The sequence below is a fragment of the Melopsittacus undulatus genome, chromosome 20, assembly GCF_012275295.1.
Source record: "Melopsittacus undulatus isolate bMelUnd1 chromosome 20, bMelUnd1.mat.Z, whole genome shotgun sequence".
Lineage (NCBI taxonomy): Eukaryota > Metazoa > Chordata > Aves > Psittaciformes > Psittaculidae > Melopsittacus > Melopsittacus undulatus.
In genome coordinates, this window is record NC_047546.1 from 1,982,197 (window position 1) to 2,002,629 (window position 20,433).

At 61.1% G+C, this 20,433-nt stretch overlaps 3 protein-coding genes across 3 annotated transcripts; 1 reads left to right on the plus strand and 2 right to left on the minus strand.

Moving 5' to 3' along the window:
• Positions 1 to 377: 377 nt before the first annotated feature.
• Positions 378 to 3,090, plus strand: LOC117437266 (bolA-like protein 1). Its single transcript, XM_034071202.1, has 2 exons — positions 378 to 443; positions 2,439 to 3,090. The coding sequence occupies exon 2, from the start codon at positions 2,449 to 2,451 to the stop codon at positions 2,830 to 2,832; it is 384 nt and encodes a 127-aa protein (XP_033927093.1). The 5' UTR covers positions 378 to 443; positions 2,439 to 2,448; the 3' UTR covers positions 2,833 to 3,090.
• A 1,315-nt stretch (positions 3,091 to 4,405) lies between these two features.
• Positions 4,406 to 9,859, minus strand: LOC101878037 (synaptic vesicle glycoprotein 2A). Its single transcript, XM_034071179.1, has 12 exons — positions 9,248 to 9,859; positions 8,268 to 8,448; positions 8,027 to 8,178; positions 7,807 to 7,940; positions 7,361 to 7,450; positions 7,150 to 7,260; positions 6,975 to 7,063; positions 6,672 to 6,836; positions 6,346 to 6,479; positions 5,442 to 5,645; positions 4,981 to 5,140; positions 4,406 to 4,589 (listed from the first exon to the last, which is right to left on the minus strand). The coding sequence occupies exons 1-12, from the start codon at positions 9,822 to 9,824 to the stop codon at positions 4,406 to 4,408; spliced, it is 2,181 nt and encodes a 726-aa protein (XP_033927070.1). The 5' UTR covers positions 9,825 to 9,859.
• A 4,137-nt stretch (positions 9,860 to 13,996) lies between these two features.
• On the minus strand, positions 13,997 to 19,143 carry LOC101877865 (splicing factor 3B subunit 4). The gene is made up of 6 exons (XM_034071338.1): positions 19,032 to 19,143; positions 18,153 to 18,281; positions 17,474 to 18,016; positions 16,816 to 17,010; positions 14,873 to 15,043; positions 13,997 to 14,481 (listed from the first exon to the last, which is right to left on the minus strand). The coding sequence occupies exons 1-6, from the start codon at positions 19,063 to 19,065 to the stop codon at positions 14,297 to 14,299; spliced, it is 1,257 nt and encodes a 418-aa protein (XP_033927229.1). The 5' UTR covers positions 19,066 to 19,143; the 3' UTR covers positions 13,997 to 14,296.
• Between the last annotated feature and the right edge of the window lie 1,290 nt (positions 19,144 to 20,433).

The window sequence follows — 20,433 nt, forward strand, 5'->3', positions numbered from 1 at the left end:
ATTTAGGATATCATGTCTGCCTTCATTCCACAGGGCAGGAATCTCCTCTGAAGGGGGTGTTCATCCCCATGTATGTGCCCAGAGCCACTGCTCAAAGCTGATGGCATCTTCCAACATCCCACTCCGATCCCGATCCCGATCCCGATCCCGATCCCGATCCCGATCCCACACCGCCCATACCCATCGCCCGCTCTCATTCACCCCGCCGCGCCATATAAGGGCATGAGGGGGCGGGCGGAGGGAAGCTCTCCGCCAATCAGAGGGAAGGTGGGCGGGGCCGAAGAGGGAAGGCGTGACCTCTCGGCAAGGGGGCGGGGTTTGTGCGGGCCGGGCGCAAAGCCTCCTGGGAGCTGTAGTTCTGCCGCTGTCACGTGACGGGGCGGCACGCTGTGACTCCATTTCCCAGCGTGCTCAGCGGCGGAGCGGAGCAGGAGCCGTGAGCGGTGAGGGTCGGGGGGGGGGGCACCAATGGGGGGTAAATGGGGCTTGGGGGGCACCATGGGGGGTAAATGGGGTTTAGGGGGCACCATGTGGGGTTAATGGGGTTTGGGGGGCACCATGTGGGGCAGGGGGGATGTTTGGGGGCACCATGTGGGGCGGAGGGGGTGTTTGGGGTCACCATGTGGGGCGGGGGGATGTTTGAGGGCACCATGTGGGGTAAATGGGGTTTGGGGGGCACCATATGGGGTAAATGGGGTATGGGGGGGGGGGGTCAGGCCCTTCTCGCTCCCTGCCTCACCCCCCAGCCTCTAAAGCCGGGCCTTGTACCCCTTCCTTCCCCCCACCCCACTTATGGGGCCTGGTTCTGCAGCCCCCCCCCCCAGAGTCACAATCTCCCCCATACAGCTTCTCCCCCCATAAGTGGGGTCTCATCCTCACCACCACCCCCCAAGCAAACCCCATAGTCCCCTTCTCCCCCCCCCCCCATAACTGGGGTCTGATCCTGAAGCCCCCCCCCCCAAATGCACAGCCCCCAGCAAACCTCATCCCCCCCTCCTGCCCCCCCTCTAACTGGGGTCTGATCTTCACCCCTATGCACACCCCTCTTCTGCCCCCCATCCTTCTGTCCCCCTTCCCATAACTGGGGTCTGAACCTCCCTCAAGCAAACCTCATCCCCCCCTCCTGCCCCCAATAACCGAGCTCTGACCCCCCCCTCCTGCCCCCCCAATAACTGGGTTCTGATCCTAAGACCCCCCTAAGCCCCCCCATCCCCCCCTCCTTCCCCCCAATAACCGAGCTCTGATCCCCCACCCTCCTGCCCCCCTATAACTGGGCTCTGATCCTAAGCCCCCCCCCCCCAAATCCCCCCCATAATGGGGCTCTGATCCTAAGACCCCCCCTAAATCCCCCCGTCCCTCCCTCCTGCCCCCCTATAACAGGGATCTGATTCTCCCCCCCATGTAACCCCTTCTCCTATCCCCCCAATAACCGAGCTCTGATCCTAAGACCCCCCTAACACCCTCCATCCTCCCCTCCTGCCCCCCAATAACCGAGCTCTGACCCCCCCCTCCTGCCCCCCCAATAACTGGGCTCTGATCCTAAGACCCCCCCTAAACCCCCCCATCCTCCCCTCCTGCCCCCCAATAACTGAGCTCTGATCCTAAGACCCCCCTAAGCCCCCCCATCCCCCCCTCCTTCCCCCCAATAACCAAGCTCTGATCCCCCACCCTCCTGCCCCCCTATAACTGGGCTCTGATCCTAAGACCGCCCCTAAATCCCCCCCTATAACTGGGCTCTGATCCTAAGACCCCCCTAAACCCCCCTCCCGCCCCCAGTAACCGAGCTCTGACCCCCCCTCCTGCCCCCCTATAACTGGGCTCTGATCCTAAGCCCCCCCCCCAAATCCCCCCCATAATGGGGCTCTGATCCTAAGACCCCCCCTAAATCCCCCCATCCCTCCCTCCTGCCCCCCTATAACAGGGATCTGATTCTCCCCCCCATGTAACCCCTTCTCCTGCTCCCCCAATAACCGAGCTCTGATCCTAAGACCCCCCCTAACCCCCTCCATCCCCCCCTCCTGCCCCCAATAACCGAGCTCTGCCCCCCCCTTCCCCCCTATAACGGGGCTCTGATCCTAAGACCCCCCCTAACCCCCTCCATCCCCCCCTCCTGCCCCCAATAACCGAGCTCTGCCCCCCCCTTCCCCCCTATAACGGGGCTCTGATCCTAAGACCCCCCCCAACCCCCCTCATCCCCCCCCCCTGCCCCCCAATAACCGAGCTCTGCCCCCCCCTTCCCCCCTATAACGGGGCTCTGATCCTAAGACCCCCCCTAAACCCCCCCCATCCCCCCCTCCTGTCCCCCAATAACCGAGCTCTGCCCCCCCCTTCCCCCCTATAACGGGGCTCTGATCCTAAGACCCCCCCTAAACCCCCCCCATCCCCCCCCCATCCCCCCCAATAACCGATCTCTCACCCCCCCCCCCCCCCCCATTCAGGCTCATCCGGATGCGTCCCTCCCTGCTCTCCGCCGGCAGCGCCGCAGCCTCCGCCATGGCCGAGGGAGCCATGGCCCGAACCGTGCGCTCCAAGCTGACGGCGGCGCTGGAGCCGTCGCACCTGCAGGTGCTGGACGAGAGCCCCCGGCACGGGGGGGCGGCCGGGGCCGGTACTCACCTGTCGGTGGTGGTGGTGAGCGGCCGCTTCGAGGGGCTACCGGCTCTACAGCGCCACCGCCTGGTGCACGCCGCGCTCAGCGCTGAGCTGGCCGGGCCGCTCCATGCACTCGCCATCGTGGCTCGGACACCGGAGCAGTGGGCGAGCGACCCCAGCGTCCCCGACCGGCCGCCGTGTGGGGGGGGGGGGAAGAGGGAGCAGAGAGGGGAGAGCTAAAGGGAGCCCCCCCCCCCCCTTCCTGCATCCCATCATCATGGTAACACTGGGATGTGCCATCGGCTTTAGGGGGGATGTGGGGACATCATCCCCCCTCCCCTCACTGCATCCCATCACCATGGTAACACCGGGATGCACCATCGGCTTTAGGGGCAATGTGGGGACATCCCCTCCCATCATCACTATGTCCCATGAAGGAGATGGGGTATAGGGGGTGCAGCCCACCCCCCTGAAAATAAACTGTCCCATTGGAGCCACTGGGGAGTGGAAGGTGGAGCGTCATTCCATGGGGATTTGGGGAACTATGGGAGGATGTGGGAACTTTTAGGGGGGCATTTGGAAGAATTTAGGGTCTTTTGGAAAGGATTTGGGGTCATTTTGGGGGGGGTTAGGGACTTTGGGGTCATTTTGAAGCCATTTGGGGTCTTTTGGGAGGGATTTGGGACTTCTGGGTCACTTTGGAGGGATTTTGGGGAGATTTGGAGAGACTTTTGGGTCGTTTTGGGGGGATTTGGGTCATTTGGGGGGGTTGGGTCATTTTGGGGGGATTTGGGGTGATTTTGGTTCAGCTGTGGCTCTTTTCAGTTGGTTTTCTGTTGTTTTAATTAATTTACAAACATCTAAAAACTACAGCACGGCACAACTGCGAACGGACAGAACTTGGGGGGGGTCGGGCCCCCCCAGGACCAGCTACACCGAGGGGTGGGGGCGGGGGGGGGAAGGAGGAGGAGGAGGAGATGAAGCACACGATCGCTTGTGGGGGGCTGCTCTACATCATGGGGGGCTTCCCCTGTGTGTGGGGGGGCTGGCTTCCAAAGTGCTTTTGCATAGACCAACACTTCCCATCCTCTGCTGGGGGGGGACAACAGGGACCCCCCCTGTACCCCACTTTATGGGGAGCCCCCGTGTACCCCGTTATTTGGGGGGGGCTTTGTGCTTTGCAAACCACTGGTGGCTTTGTGCTTTGGGCTGGTGGGTAAAGGGGTGCTGGTGGGGGGGGAAGGGGGTCCAGGGTGCACCCCCCCATCAGAACCCCAAAACAGGAACATCCTTTAAGAATGAACTCAAAGTCACTAAATAAAGGCAGTTTGGGGGGGCCGCACCCCAAAACACAGCTGGGCCCCCTTTGCACCCCCTCAAACCAAGCTGTGGTTGGGGGGTCATGGCACCCCAAATTGCCACGTGTCCCCACTGCACCCCAAACTGCAGTGCCCCCCCCCTCCATTCCCCATCCTCCTGGGTTTGGGGGTGCAATGGGGACCCCTTGCCCTTCCAGATGGGGAAACTGAGGCACGGAGCCTTCATCCTCCTCCTCCTCCCAGGGATGTTGGGGTCCCCCCAGCCCCCCCAGGAGCGAGCAGCTATTCACAGAGGGATGACACCAAGGGAGAAAATAGGGGTGGGGGGTGTCAGGGGTATGGGGGGGTCCAAGTGCAAATGAAGATCCCAAATGCTCCAAGAAGACATTTCACAGTGTCTAACGAGACTAATCCCCCCGGAAGGGGAGCTGGGATTTGGGAATGGGGAGGGGGAGGGGGGAGGTAAAGGGAAGGATTAGGGGGGTCCCCCCCCATCACTGCAGGACTTGCCCCCGGGTCTCGGGCAGTTTGAGGGCCAAGGAGCTGCCGAGGGCGAGCGCAGCCGAGGCCAAGAGGATGGGCACGGCCTTGGTGATGCCCACGAAGGAGGTGAAGATGCTGATGCCCAGCACGGCCGCCAGCTTGCAGAGAGCGTTCAGGAACCCAAACGCCGTCGTCCTGCGGGGAGGCAGGGGTTGGGATGGCACCCATGGAGCTGGGGGGGCACCCATGGAGGTGGGGGGGCACCCATGGAGCTGGGGGGGCACCCATGGAAGGGGGGTCCCCACCAGGCCCAGCGCAATGGGGCAGGGGGTACCTGGGATGTGGTACCCAGCGGCGCAGCCAGGATGTGGTACCCAGATGTGGCAGCCAACATGGCAACATCTGGCAGCAGCAGTGCCTCTGGCAGCCAGCAGCACATCTGGCAGCCAGCAACACATCTGGTACCCAACACCCAAAGCCTTATGCCCAGAACCTGGCACCCAGCACCTGAAACCTCACCCCCAGCATGGCAATATCTGGCACCCAGCACCCAAAACCTCACCCCCAGCACCCATAGGCCCCGCACCTCTTGTCGGAGGGGTAGAGCTCCACAGTGAGCACGTCGAGGGCATTCCAAGAGGCGATGCTGACGCCGCCGAAGAGGCAGAGCAGAGCGATCATGGCTGATTCACTGTTCCCAAAGGACAGGAAGAAGCAGCTCACGCAGGACATGACGCTGGACCCGGCTGGAGGGGACATGGGACACGTCAGGAGGTGCAATGGGGACAAGCGTCCTCCTCACCCATAGGAAACCATGGTCCTAGAGCCATTGGATGGGTTGGAAGGAACCTTCAAGACCATCTCGACCTGGAGCAGGTTGCTCCAGGCCTTGAGTGTCTCCATGGTTGGAGCAACCCTGGAAGTGTTGGATGGGGCTTGGAGCAACCTCCTCTAGTGGAAGGTGTCCTGAGTTGGAACTGGATGAGCTCCAAGGTCCCTTCCAACCCATTCTATGGATCTATGGATCTCAGCATCCTTGATGCCCACCCAGCATGCGGAGGCGGCCGATCTTGTCCATGAGGAGGGCAGAGACGATGTTCCCGGGCAGGACGGCCAAGGTGCCCAGGAAGCTGACAAAGTAGATCATGTAGGCGTTGTTGTCGTCGCTGAAGTCCAGCTGGCAGCCCTCCTTGTTGTGCAGGAAGGTGCTGTTCACCACCTGGCTGTTGATGAACTTGTACTCAAAGAGATCTGTGGGCATGGAGAAGGTTTGGTGGGGTCAGGTCCATCTCCAACACCCCCTGCTTGGGAACCATCCTTACTCCAGTTCCATCTCCATCAACCCTTACTTTGGGGACCATCCCATCTCCACCCCTTTGGGGCCCTTCATGGTGGTGTCACCCCCTTCTCCATCACTCCCTGCTTTGGGGACCAATTAATCTCCTTCCCTTTAGGCACCATCTTGGTGGCATCCCCCTGATCTTGTTCCCTTTGGGGACCATCCTCATCCTGACCCCAATCTCCATCACCTCCCTGCTTGGGGTACCATCTTGGTGGGGTCACCCCCATCTCCATCCCTATGAAGATCATTTTGGTGGCATCACCCCCATCTCCATCCCTTTGGGGACCATTCTCACCCCAGCTCCCATCTCCATCACTCCCTGCTTTGGGAACCATCCCATCTCCATCACTTTGAGGACCACCTTGGTGGCATCACCCCCATCTCCATCCCTTTGGGGACTATTCTCACCCCAGCTCCCATCTCCATCACTCCCTGCTTCGAAAACCATCCCATCTCCATCACTTTGAGGACCATCTTGGTGGCATCACCCCCATCTCCATCCCTTTGGGGACTGTTCTCACCCCAGCTCCCATCTCCATCACTCCCTGCTTTGGGAACCATCCCATCTCCACCCCTTTGGGGCCCATCTGCAGGCCTGGCCCCACTGACCCGTGTTGTAGAACATGGTAGAGATGAAGGTGCAGTTCTTGAAGAAGGTGTTGCTGGAGGTGACATCCTCAAAGTAGCACTCCTCAAAGAGCGAGTCCTCGAATGTCACCGACTTCATCTTCAGGCCAATGAACCTGGGGGGTGTGGGAAGGGGTGGGATGAGCCGGGATGGGGCCGGATGAGCCGGGATGGGGCAGGATGAGCTGGGATGGGGCCGGATGAGCTGGGATGGGGCAGGATGAGCCGGGATGGGGCAGGATGAGCCGGGATGGGGCAGGATGAGCCGGGATGGGGCAGGAGCAGTGGGGAGGGCCCCCAGGACACACTTGTCATTGAAGTACTCGCCGCCGCGGTGGATCTGGTTCTCGAGGGTGAAGTTGAAGGTGAAGTGTCGCAGCCTCTCCCGTGTGAAGAGCTTGGTGCGGGAGGCATAGTCCATGTTCTGCAGGTGCTTGATCATGTCCGGGAACCACACAGTCAACCCATAGTAACTGCAGGAGACAGGGGTGAGCCTGGGCAGTGCTCCCAGTGCCACCCAGAGCCACCCATCCCAAACCATCCCATAACATCCCATCTTTTCCCAGTGGTGCCCATCCCATCCCATTCCACCCCATCCCATCCCATCGCACCTGAAGGACATGGTGAACCACACTCCCATCATCATCAGGGTGATGCGGCGGAACTCGGGCGCAAAGCACTGCTGGAAGTTGTTCCAGACCTGCGGGACACAGGTGGGACAATGGGGGACAATGGGGGACACAGGAGGGTGACAAGGGGGGGACCCAGGGGGTGCTGGGCCCTCACCTGCTGTGAGAGGTTGAGCACCCGCACGAGCCAGCGCCGGTGCCACGTCCCTGTGTCCGCCTGGATCTCGATGAGCTCATCCTCCCTCTTGATGGTCTTGATGTGGGTGACCTGTGGGGCACAGGGACAAGGGAAGCTCCGGCCCTGGCCTCATCCCCCCCCCAGGGTGATTCCTGGAGGTGGGAATGCTGCAGCAATGGGGGGTCCTTACCGAGAAGACCCTCTCGGGGTGGCCCTTGGCTCGCATGTTGGTGTCATGGACCTGCTTCAGCACCATCCAGGCCTCATCGTGTTTGCCGTTCTGTAAGGCAGCGCCGCGCTCACCCCTGGGCCCTCCTGCATCACCCGCTTGGGGGTCCCTGTTTGGGTCTCACCACCCACTTGGGGGTCTCTGACCAGCTCCTCCCATCTCCATCACCCACTTAAGGGGTCCCTGCATGGGTCCCTTCATCTCCATCACCCATTTAAGGGGTCCCTGTTTGGATCCCTTCATCTCCATCACCCACTTAAGAGGTCCCTTGTTTGGATCCCTTAATCTCCATCACCCACTTTAGGGGTCCCTACATAGGTCCCTTCATCTCCATCACCCACTTCAGGGTGCCTGCATGGGTCCCTTCATCTCCATCACCCACTTCAGGGTGCCTGCATGGGTCTCACCTCCAAGAAGAAGCGGGGGCTCTCGGGCATGGTGGTGAGTGCCCCAATGGCAAACACCGAGGGGAAGGCGCAGACCAGGACGAAGACCCTCCAGCTGTGGAACTGATAGGCTGAGCCCATCTGGAAGCTCCATCCTATAGGAATGGGACAGGACATTGTGGTGGTGCTGAGCCCCACCACAATGGGGGACATGGGCTGGTGCTGGGAGGGGTGTTCTTACCATAGTGGGGGATGATGGCCCAAGCCATGGCAGAGGCGTAGATGCCCCCGATCATCCAGAACATGCAGAGCCAGCTCAGGTGCTCCCCACGCTTCTCCTGCGCCAGGAACTCCGAGAAGTAGGAGAAGACGATGGGGATGGAGCCCCCGATGCTGGGGAAGGGGGGGGAGCACAGCACAGGTCACCCTGCACCCCAGCAAAGGGGGGGCAAACACAATGGGGTCGGGTGCATCCCCCTTACCCCATGCCCGAGAGGAGGCGGCAGAAGAGGAAGGTGCCGTAGCCTTGGACGAAGGAGGAGAAGAAGGCGAAGACGCTGTTGACGGAGAGGGAGATGAGGAGGCACTGCCGCCGGCCCAGGCGGTCTGCCAGGCCGCCCCACAGGAACGCGCCCACCATCATGCCCAGGTACACGATGAGCCCTGGGGGGACAGACACACACAGACATCAGTGCTGGGGTGGGGGGGCAAGGAGGCACCGTGGAGAAGGGGGAATGGGACCCCCCCAGGGTGTTCTCTGCATCCCCCCTGTGCTGCTCTGAGCCCCACATGGACCCACCTCCCAGCACCCCCATGTGCCCCCCAGGTCCTGCTCTGTGTCCAGCTGTCTCTTCTGTGTCCCTCCATGTTCCATGTGCTCCTGGATATCCCATGTGTCCCTCTATATCCGATGTCCACATCTCCCCATCAGCCCATATCCCCCTGGAAACTTCCCCATGGTTCTCAACATCCTTCACTTTCCATTGTCCCCTCCACATCCCTTTGTCCCTCACCTCTCCAAACCCCATATGTTTGGGATCCCCACATATCCCATGTACCCCTCTATATCCCATGTGTCCCCCATATACTATGTACCTGCCTATATCCCATGTACCCCCCCTATCACCCATGCCTCCCCATATCCCATGTAACCCTCTATATCCCATATCCTCCCATATCTCATGTACTCCTCTATATCCCATGTGTCCCCCCATATCCCATGTATCCTTCTGTATCTCATATACCCCTCTGTAATCCATGCCCCCCCATATCCCATGTACCCCTCTATATCCCATGCCCCCCATATCCCATGTACCCCTCTATATCCCATATGCCCCTCTATATCCCATGTCCCCCATATCCCTTGTGTCCCCCCATATCCCATGTACCCCTCTATACCCTATGTGTCCCCCCGTACCCCATGTCCCCCATACCCACTCCCCCCCCCGCCGGCCGCCCTCACCCAGCATGCCCTTGTTGGAGTCGGACAGGCACATATCCTTCTCGGCGCTGGGCAGCACGAAGCCCACCACGAACACCTCCACCCCATCGGCCATGAGCGCCAGACCCAGCACGAAGTAGAGGGTCCACTGGAAGCGGCCGTGGCCGCACTCCTGCAGGATGAGCTCGTACTGCTGCGCCAGCTCCTCCCGGTCCTTCCGCCGCTGCCCCTCGCTGTCCGCAGCCGCCGCGGCTCCCGCATCGCTGCCCAGGCGCTCGCCCTGCCCCGAGTGGCGCCGGGGGATGCCCTGGTACTCGCCCTCGTAGATCTCGTCCTCCTCATCGTGCCCTTCGGTGGCATCGCTGGAGGCTCCCTCCTCGTCGTTGGCAGCCTCACCCCCCCGGTAGTAGCCGTCCTGCGGCGCGTAGTCCTCATCGTCCTCCTCCTCCTCGAAGCGGGTGTAGGAGCGCTTGGTGTACTCATCCTGCACGCGGTCCATGCCCCTGCTCACCTTCTTGGCCGCGTGTTTCTTCACCTCCTTGGCGATGTCCTTGGCGCCCCGGATGAACGCCGTCCGGTCCCGGAAACTCTCATCCATGGTGCTGGGATGAGCCGGGACACCGGGATGCGATGGGGAATAGGAACGGGGGATGGGGGGGGGGGGTGCTCGGTGTCTGTGTCCTCACGCCCGGGGACCGCGGTGGGATGCGGGCAGACGGGGGACGGCGCTACCCATCCGCGTGGTACCGGCTGACCTAGGGAACCCGGACACAAGCAGGGGATGGGATAGGGTGGGAATGGTCCCGCATCCCACCTCACCCCTGGGTCTGTACCACACCAGCAGCCCTCCTCTGGGGTGGGAATAGGAGGATTTTGGAATGCAAGGAGATGGGGTCTGGGGACACCATCTCTGTGCCCCCCCCCTTGCTTGAAGCATCAAAGCTCTCAGGGGGGTGCCCGCATTCAGCAGGATTTAGACACCCATTGACCAAGGTGGATTCTCTGATGTCAATGTGGCTGAGGCCAAGTTATGGGGCTTGTTTCACAGAACCAGGGAATGGTTTGGGTTGGAAAGGACCCCAAAGCTCCTCCAGCTCCAACCCCGTGCCACAGGCAGGGGCAGCTTCGCCATGTGACCCCCAAGCTAGGATCCATGCCAGGGATCCCCCTGCAGGTGCCATAGGGAGGCTTCCAGAAGGGATCTGGCCGTGGCTTGTGTTTGGTGGGAGCTGAACCAGGCACCCCAGGGCAGAGCTGGGGGCACCCTGAGCACCTTCGGGGAGGAAAAGGGCATCCGGGTACATCCTGCTGCCCTCCAAGGCCAAGGGCAGGCAGAGCATCCCTTGAGCATCCCAGCGCTCCGGTCCCACAGACCCCAGGTGTGGGGAACAGCAGGGGCTGAGCCATCGGGCAGGGATGCAGCCGGCACCGCGCGTCCTTCCCTCCCTGAGCCAGGCAAATCCATGGCTATAATTAGCCCGGATGGGAGCCCCCAGCGGCTCTGCGCACCCGGGGCCGGTGCTGCGGCACAGCACGGCCCCAGCTCCCCAGCAGAGCCCTGCAGGTGCTTCGGAGCAGCATCAATCCATCAATAGCCCCCTGCCCTCTCCCCTCCTGCTGGCCGGGAGCAGCCCTTTCCCTGTCCACATCCCAGGGACCCATCCCGGATCCCCCCCCTTGGGTTCAACCCATTGACCCCCAAGGCCCCTGGAAGGAGCTGGTTGATGGCCAAGGTCATTTTGCTCCATGCCATTTGCAGGTCCCTGCAGTGCTTCCCAACGCTGGTCTATGGATCGGGATGTGTAAGGAGCCAGCAAAAAGAAGAGGGGAGCAGAGAGAGGCTGGATACCCACTGAGGAAGAGGATGGACCAGGGAGCAAGGTCACAGCTCGGCCCCGTGATGGGCAGAGCTGGAACAGTCACCACTGGCCTGAGCCAAGGTTATGAGGCTCTGGACCACGCATCCATGCGGAGCATCTGATGGATGCACAGAACCTCCCCGTGGGGGGGGGTCTCATGCTGAGCTCCGTGTCCTCCCCTCCTCAGCCTTTCCCAGAACATGGCGACAAGGGAGAAGAGTTTTAAATCACCCATGTCCAAGGTCATCTCCCAACACCCCCCCAGGCTTGACTCCCCAAAGCTACCACGTTAAGCATCCATCCCTGTGCCAAAATCCCTGTCCCCATCGGCAGCGATTCCCGGCCCTCCGGCAGCATGGGAAGGGCTAAGGAGAGGCTGCTCAACACGCATGGATAAAGACATGAGCAAGGCTGGAGGCAAGGTTTTCCAGGACAAAATGGCCACAGCAAGTGGGAAGGAGAAGCTGAATCCCTGATCCATCAGATGCCGGCTCCCAGGATGCTAATGGGAAGCAGTGGGAAGAGGAGGGGGATCTGCCTGATAAAAGGGATTTCTTTCTCTCCTTACCTGTCTCTGCTCCAACCCTTCTTCCGGAGGCTGCCTCCTGTGCGGCAAGAAAGGATGCTCCAGGAGGAGGAAGGATGCTCCAGGAGGAGGAAGGATGCTCCGGCAGGAGGAAGGATGCTCCGGCAAAGGAAAGATGCTCTGACAGAGGAAGGAAAACCTGCTCCAAGAGGGATCCAGCAAGGAAACAGCTCCCGGGTCCCGTGTTAACGCCGCAGCCTCCGAGCGCTGGGAGAGTCCATTGCAAGAGCCCAGGGAAGGGAGGGAGGCGGTGGGGAGGGCTGTGCTGCAGCACTGCGCCGGCGAGGGGGGGACAGCGGCAGGATGGGGGGGTTCCCCCTCGCCACGGCTCCCGACTGGAGGCAATGGGAGGGAGAAGCCTCCCCCGGGGTGCCCACGCTCCCAGGGAGCTCCGTTGGGAATGGGGTTCCCGTGTTGGAGCCGCGGGGTCCAAGAGGTGACAGGCAACTGCGGTTAATGGAGGGGGGGGCTACAAGGAGCTGCCCCAATCCCAGTTGCCCTCCGCAGGGATTCACGTGGGATTCGGGATCGCTCGCCCCCCCCCCATGGCGACTGCAACGCAGGCTGGAACATCTGAGTCACAGGCTCCTCGGGGCTGGATTCGGATGGATCGGGATCAAATCCTCACTGCCAGAGCCGGGTGCTCCGCAGGGACAGGGCACAAATGCCTCCAGCATCGGAGGGGTTTGAGAGGGGGGTGAGGAGGAGCGTGGTTATTGCAGGGAGGGATGGGGGACACAAACCTGGAGAGGGGCTTTGGATGAGGGATGCAGGGATAGGACAAGGGGAATGGCTTTAACCTGCCCAAGGGGAGATGGAGATGAGCACCTCACCCTATGAGGGTGCTGGGACACTGGAATGGGTTGAATGGAGAAGCTTTGGCTGCCCCATCCCTGGCACTGCTCACAGGGCTTGGAGCATCCTGCTCCAGTGGAAGGGGTCCCTGCCTGTGGATCTGGATGAGCTTTAAGCTTCCCTCCTATAACCCATTCCATGGTGATTCTATGGCTCAAACCAGCCCCAGTTTAACCCAGGTCACCTGCCAACAGTGGGAAATTGGGATCCTGAGCCTCGTCCTGTTGCCTCCCATGTGCAGCAAGATGAGGCAGTCTCAGCTTCCAGGATGTTACAGCTCCAGAGCTGTGTGATCCGGTTACTGGTTTCACTGTGCCCAGGTTGTGCATCCCTTGAGGATGAGGAGCAGTGTCCTGGAGGCCAAGCCCAGCCTGGGACAGCAGGAATTCAGCTCTCAAACCAGGCAGACGAGGCCAGGGACCAGACCAGGGACCAGTCCACCCCAGTGGCACCAGCCCAGGGACTGGAAGCTGAGGAATAACCGAGCTCCTGTTGGGAACAGCCCCACAAGGGGGGATACAGGAGAGGCTGATGCTGCAGCCCTGCTGCCACATCTGGGGCTCATCACGCGTCCCAGCACGGGGCCTCCTTGGCCTGGGCTGCACTGGTGAGCACAGCTCCCCTGCGGCCCCTCGGGCCTGTCAGGCTGTGACTCATGTGTCACCAGTGCTGCCCTCCCTGCCGGCTCCGGCTCAGCCCTCAGGCTCACTCAAGGCATCACTGGAGCAAAATGCATGGTGGCAGGGACAGGGAAAGGCTCTTCCCTGTCCTGAGGGCCTCCAACCGTGTTGGATTTGCCATGGGGATAAAGCCAGGAGCATCGGGGAGCTCAGCATCGGGGCAATCACAAGCTGCACACAGCCTCCATCCCCACATGCATACATCTTAGGGCAACCTGGACTTTTCCCAGTTTCCTAACTGGAAACAATTGACAGGGTTACAGATGTCATCACTTCCTCCCAGCCTGCCTGGACCATGGGAATTCCCCTCTTCAACAGGGAAAACAAGGATTTATGCTTGGAATGACCTTAAGCTGACAAAGATGAGCTCTTAGGCAGAAGCTCTTCCTTGTGAGGGCTGTGGGACACCGGAATGGGTTGAACAGAGAAGCTGCCCATCCCTGGCAGCTCAAGGCCAGGCTGGATGGGGCTTGGAGAAACCTGCCCCAGTGGAAGGGGTCCCTGCCTGTGGAACTGGATGAACAGTAAATTCCAACCCAAACCATTGTGGGATTCGACAACAGAGCCGCTGAGGTCAGTGCAGAGCCCTTCCAGTTCATCTTGAGATCCTGCAGTGGCTCCTCACGTGCCAAAGGCAACGGGAGCAGGAGCAATGGAGCTCTCCCACCTCCCTCCCCACTTCCCAACACCAGGCACTGGATTTCCCTGGCCATCACTTACCACATGTGGCTGCTCCTGAGTCAGCAGCTCCTCAGTGCCAGACAGGCAGAGCCTCCTCCTGCTCTCAGAGCCCCTGCTTCAGAGAACACTTTATTTGTAAAGGGGAGCTCACTGCTATACATAGAAAAACCCCAAATCCTCCTCAAAGCACCGTGAAGTAGCTTCAGGGGTGGGAGAAGTGGGAAAGGAAGGAAAATGAACACTATAAAAATCCACAGGGAACAAGATGTGGAGAGGGAAAGGCAGAAGGGGGAGGTGGGACCAGGGGGGCCCCTCCTGCATGAGGATGTGTTAGCCTGGGGAGGAATGAAAGCTTGAGGACACATCGAGGAGGGTCCCCAGCAGGGAGGGGGCCTCGTCACAGCCACGCTCAGGGCAGGGGACCCCTCAAGGGTCCCCGGGGGGGCACCCCAGGGGGCCTCTGTGCAGGCCGGGGGGGCAGGGGGACCCTCTGGTAGCCGTAGGGTGGTGGGCGAGGGGGCCCGTTGTAGCCATGGGGAGGCATCAGCGGAGGAGGCCCACGCATGCCATGGTGGGGCATGGGGCCTGGGTGACCTGTGGGGACAGAGCAGAGGAGTTAGGCACCATAGGGAGACATGGAACAGCCAATCCCCCCCCCCCCAAACCCCAGCCAGGAGTGCCCATGGTTCAGGCCAACATTCCCTCTCTACCAACAGATCCTGGAGGAGTTGCCCCAAGGCCTCAGGAACCCTCCCTGCTGCTATCCCAACGTGAGATGGGGGGACATCACCATAGTGCCAATCCCCACATCACAGTGGACACAGGGAATGCCCTGGGACACCCTGGCTTAGCAGGTCTTGCTCCAGGACACCTCCGGCATCACCTCCTTCCCATCCACCCACATTGAGCTTGGAATGATGGGCACCAAGCACTGATCCCACCCACAGCACAGCACACACACCACCTCCTGCAGGCACCCACTTACCCATGGGCGACCCAAAATGAGGTCCTCGGGGTGGCATACCCATGGGTGGGGGCCCAGGGTGCGGCATGCCAGGTGGGGGCCTGGGGGGGGGCTGGCCTCCGGAGCCTGGGGGTCCTGGGTGATGCTGGGCCATCCCTGGTGGTCCATGGTGCACTTGCATGGGAGGGATTCCTGTGGGAATAACATGTTAAGGGATGCCCATGGCAAGGGCAGAAGCTTAGAGCAGCTCCTAGTGCCTGAAGGGGCTACAAGAAGGCTGGAGAGGGGCTTCAGACAAAGGATGGAGGGATGGGATGAGGAGGAACAGCTTCCAACAGGAAGAGGGAAGAGTTAAGAGGAGATCTTAGGAAGGTCTTCACCATGTGGGTGGTGGGACACTGGGATGGGTTGAAGGAAGAAGCTGTGGCTGCCCCATCCCTCGCAGTGCTCAAGGCTGGGTTGGACACAGGGGCTTGGAGCATCCTGCTCCAGGGGCAGGGGTTGGAACTGAAGGAGCTTTAAGGTCCCTTTCAACCCAAACCATTCCATAAAAAAGGAGGTTAAAGATGAGGAAATGCAAAGCTCCTCCACAAGAGGCAAGAGACCCAGTAAACGCCACTTGGATGCCATTGTGTGTGGTGACCCCCAGTGTGGTGTGGCCCTGGGATGGAGCTCAGTAAGGAATCGCTTCCCTCAGGGATTTGGGGCAGGCTCCCTGCACTGGAAGCTTGCTCTGCTCCAAGCACAGAGACCTGGCTCCCCCAAACCTACTTTTCCCCTATTCCCCTTCTCCCTTTCAAACCCAACCAACCACAGCTTCTTCTTCCCCTCTCCTCAGATGCTCATCCTGGCTCCGCAAGGCCTCGGTGTGGAAATGCTCCCTCAGGCTTCCCTCTGCCGGGTGTAATTGGCTCCTCTAAAGCCTGGAAATCCCTTTTGTAATCGGGAATGAGCAGCAGCCATCTGGTCCCTCACAAAACCAGAGCCACCAGCTCACAAAGCCCCCTAATCAGCCAGGGGGAAGAAGGGCTCAGTGCAGGGCTGGGTTCAGAGCAGGCAGGATTGATGCAAAGAAACCCCAAATTAAACTGCAAATTCCATTTGCATCTAAACCCAGAGCCTCCACATCCACACTGCTCATTCCCTGGGAATGCAGGGCTAAAAATGGCAGGAAATCCAAGAAACACTCTGTGCTCGTGTCTGGAATTAGCCTGGCGGAGCTGCAGACTGCAAGAAGAAGGTTCCCACTGACTGGAATTAATTCACACCAGAGGAAAATGAGGAAGATTTGGAGCTTTGTCCAGGATGTTAACAAAGGGGTTGGGGTTTGCGGGCCAAGGATTTGGGATTTCTGGGGTTTTGAAGGACCAGAACAGCACCCAAGACCTTCAACCCCTGCACCAGACCCTGCCCTCCTGCATCCTGCACCTTCACAGCGCAAGGAAACTCCTGTCTTGACCCAAGCGGATGCTTCCAGCCAGACACAACTTCCTAAATCACCAAAGAGATTCCCAAATCCTGCTGGGCCCCTGCTCCAGGCTATTTTTAACAGTTTAGAACACCCAGGAGAGGATTCCAGAAAGCAGGCACAGCACCAGTGAGGTGAAGCACTCACTTCTACGCAGCCTTCACCAGGCTGCAGAGAGCAGCATCCTGGGGGAGGATGTGGAACTGGGAGCCCAAAAAACATTCCCATTTTACACAAGGGGAACCTCAGGGAAGCAAAAGGAGAGGAGGGGGATTGGGAGGAGGATTTATCCCACTGCCAAGAACTGGGGATGTGGTGGGGGTTTAGATGGAGAAGGCTCAGGGGGACCTTCTCACTCCCTACAACTGCCTGACAGGATGGAGCTGGGCTCTGCTCTCAAGAGAAGGGACAAGAGAAAATGGCCTCAAGCTGCACCAGGGGAGGTTTAGGTTGGACACTGGGATGAGCTCATCCATGTAAAGGTGCTCGGGCTTACCTGGATGGTGCAATCCACCCGGAGGGAAGGGGTGCGGGTGAGGTGGGTGCCCCGCAGTCGGTGCAGCCCCAGAGGGGGGACCGGGGGCACCGGCACCGGGTGGCATGGGAGGGGGTGGCATGGCAGGAGGCATCCCGGGAGGCATCGCTCCAGGGGGAGGCACCGGAGGTGGGAATGATCCTGGGGGTGGGAGACCTGGGAAGAGAAACAGAGGCAATGTGGAAAAAGCAACACAAAAAGTGGTGATAATAATTCAGCAGCAGCTCCACATGAGGCAACAACAGCAGAGCTGGGGCTGCTCAGCCTGGAGAAGCTGTGGAGAGCTCAGAGCAGCTTCCAGTGTCTGAAGGGGACTGCAAGGATGCTGGAGAGGGGCCTTTATCAGGGACTGGAGTGACAGGACAAGGGGTGATGGGCTCAAACTGGAATAGGGGGATTTAAACTGGAGATAAAGAAGTGAGGGTGCTGGGACACTGGAATGGGCTGAATGGAGAAGCTGTGGCTGCCCCATCACTGGCAGTGTTCAAGGCCAGGTTGGACACAGGGGATTGGAACAACCTCCTCTAGCTGAAGGTGTCCCTGCCCATGGCAAGGGGTTAGAACTGGATCAGCTTAAGCTCCTTTCCAATCCAACCCATTCTACCCACCATTTACCCACCTGGAGGGGTGACGCCGGGTCCCAGCGTGGTGACAACAGGGGTGGGGACAGAGGGAGGAGGAGGAGCATCAGCAAAGAGCTGATGGGGCCGATCTGCCTGCGAGAGTGGGTTCTGTGCTGCCAGCAGGCGCTCGGCAGCCGAGCCGTGCCGCTCGCCCTTGGAATCCTTCTTGAAGGCATAGGACACGGTGATGGGCCTGTTGCAGAGGTACTGTCCATTCATGGCCTCAATGGCAGCATCCGAGGCATCGAAGCTGGCGAAGTTGATGAAGGCATAACCCTTGGAGTTGCCCGTGTCAGGGTCTCGCATGATCTTGGGTGTCTGCAGGATGACCCCGAAGGCGCTGAAGGTGTCATAGAGCAGCTTCTCGTCGATCTCAGGGTCCAGGTTGCCGATGAAGATGTTGGCCCCCACGTCCAGGTTTTTGTTGTGGGCCGAGGCTTTGTTCACTCGGATGGGCTTCCCGTACAGCTTGATCATGTTCATGATCTTAATGGCATAATCCGCGTCCTCCTCGCTGAGGAATTCCACGAAGCCATAGCCTGCAATGACCCCAAGGCAGAGCTTCCAAAGCTGCTTGAGCGAGGAGCCCCAAACCCCCGTTAAAAGGAGATACTCCCCCCCACCCCGGGGCCCTTCACCCCCCTCCCCACCCGCAGTGCTTCAGGGTGATCTCACCTTGGTGCTGCCCCGTGACCCGGTCTTTGGGCATGTGGGTGTTGACCACGGGGCCTGCCTGCAGGAAGAGCTCCCAGAGCAGCGGCTCGCTCACCTTCTCATCCAGCCCCCCCACGTACACTGTGGCATCTGCACCGGGGGGAGAGCAAACCCGAGTGAGGCCGGTAGCACCAGAGGGGGCTGAGGCTGAGAGCACCCAAGGCAAAGGCAGAGACCCCCCCCCCCACCCCAAACCCTTGCACTTCCAACCCTCAGTCCCCGCTGTGCCCCCCTTTTCCATAAGGAAACCCGGACCCCTCCATCCCAGCTTCTGTGAGCGCATAGATCCCACTGCCTGCCTTGTGCCCGGCCAGGCCAAGGCTCTCCATGGGCACAGCCAGCACAGAGGCTCCTCACAGACCCCCCCAGCCCCTCACAGACGCCATTCCTGGTCACTCACAGACCCCATCCCCGGTCCCTCACAAACCCCATCCCCGGTCCCCCCCAGCCCCATCCCCGGTACCTCACAGACCCCATCCCCGGTCCCTCACAAACCCCATCCCCGGTACCTCACAGACCCCATCCCCGGTACCTCACAGACCCCATCCCCGGTCCCTCACAAACCCCATCCCCGGTCCCTCACAAACCCCATCCCCGGTCCCCCCCAGCCCCATCCCCGGTACCTCAGACCCCATCCCCGGTCCCTCACAAACCCCATCCCCGGTACCTCACAGACCCCATCCCCGGTCCCTCACAGACCCCATCCCCGGTACCTCAGACCCCATCCCCGGTCCCTCACAGACCCCATAACAGGTCCCTCACAAACCCCATCCCCTCACAGACCCCTCCTGTCCCTCCCAGCCCCATCTCTGCCCCTCTCCCCCCCCCCCCCGCTCTCACCCTGGTTGCGCTCCGAGATCGGCCCCGCCGCCATCTTTCCCCACTTCCCGCTCCCTCCCTCGCGGCGCCGCCGCCGTCACGCAGCGCCGCCGTACGTCGTGACGTCAACGCGAGCGCTAGCCCCGCCCCTCCCTCCGCTTCCCCTGCTCCTCCCGCGGACGGGAAGTGACGTCACGACGGGGGGAGGGGGGGGAAGGCGCGGCGGCCATGTTGAGTGTGGGCAAGCGGCTCTGTCGCGATAGCGGCGTCAGGGCCGGGATCCGGTGCTGAGAGGATCCCGGTGCTGAGGGGATCCCGGTGCTGAGGGGATCCCGGTGCTGAGGATCCCGGTGCTGAGGGGATCCCGGTGCTGAGAGGATCCCGGTGCTGAGGGGATCCCGGTGCTGAGGGGATCCCGGTGCTGAGAGGATCCCGGTGCTGAGGATCCCGGTGCTGAGGATCCCGGTGCTGAGGGGATCCCGGTGCTGAGGATCCCGGTGCTGAGGATCCCGGTGCTGAGGGGATCCCGGTGCTGAGAGGATCCCGGTGCTGAGGGGATCCCGGTGCTGAGGATCCCGGTGCTGAGGGGATCCCGGTGCTGAGGATCCCGGTGCTGAGGATCCCGGTGCTGAGGGGATCCCGGTGCTGAGGATCCCGGTGCTGAGGATCCCGGTGCTGAGAGGATCCCGGTGCTGAGGATCCCGGTGCTGAGGGGATCCCGGTGCTGAGGATCCCGGTGCTGAGGATCCCGGTGCTGAGGGGATCCCGGTGCTGAGAGGATCCCGGTGCTGAGGATCCCGGTGCTGAGGGGATCCCGGTGCTGAGGATCCCGGTGCTGAGGATCCCGGTGCTGAGGGGATCCCGGTGCTGAGGATCCCGGTGCTGAGGGGATCCCGGTGCTGAGGATCCCGGTGCTGAGGATCCCGGTGCTGAGGGGATCCCGGTGCTGAGAGGATCCCGGTGCTGAGGGGATCCCGGTGCTGAGGATCCCGGTGCTGAGGGGATCCCGGTGCTGCGGATCCCGGTGCTGAGGATCCCGGTGCTGAGGGGATCCCGGTGCTGAGAGGATCCCGGTGCTGAGGATCCCGGTGCTGAGGATCCCGGTGCTGAGAGGATCCCGGTGCTGAGGATCCCGGTGCTGAGAGGATCCCGGTGCTGAGGGGATCCCGGTGCTGAGGATCCCGGTGCTGAGGATCCCGGTGCTGAGGGGATCCCGGTGCTGAGGATCCCGGTGCTGAGGGGATCCCGGTGCTGAGGGGATCCCGGTGCTGAGGGGATCCCGGTGCTGAGGATCCCGGTGCTGAGGATCCCGGTGCTGAGAGGATCCCGGTGCTGAGGATCCCGGTGCTGAGGATCCCGGTGCTGAGGGGATCCCGGTGCTGAGGATCCCGGTGCTGAGGGGATCCCGGTGCTGAGGATCCCG

Coding starts and splice junctions, on each gene's coding strand:
- LOC117437266 (XM_034071202.1), top strand. CDS start 2,449: ATGCGTCCCTCCCTGCTCTCCGCCGGCAGCGCCGCAGCCTCCGCCATG.
- LOC101877865 (XM_034071338.1), bottom strand. CDS start 19,065: ATGGCGGCGGGGCCGATCTCGGAGCGCAACCAGG. Junction 18,282..19,031: donor GATCTCGGAGCGCAACCAGG/GTGAGAGCGGGG, acceptor CCCCCGGTGCAG/ATGCCACAGTGTACGTGGGG. Junction 14,482..14,872: donor TCATTTTGGGTCGCCCATGG/GTAAGTGGGTGC, acceptor CTGTCCCCACAG/GTCACCCAGGCCCCATGCCC.
- LOC101878037 (XM_034071179.1), bottom strand. CDS start 9,824: ATGGATGAGAGTTTCCGGGACCGGACGGCGTTCATCCGGGGCGCCAAG. Junction 8,179..8,267: donor CGCCTCCTCTCGGGCATGGG/GTAAGGGGGATG, acceptor CCCCTTCCCCAG/CATCGGGGGCTCCATCCCCA. Junction 6,480..6,671: donor GGCGAGTACTTCAATGACAA/GTGTGTCCTGGG, acceptor CACACCCCCCAG/GTTCATTGGCCTGAAGATGA.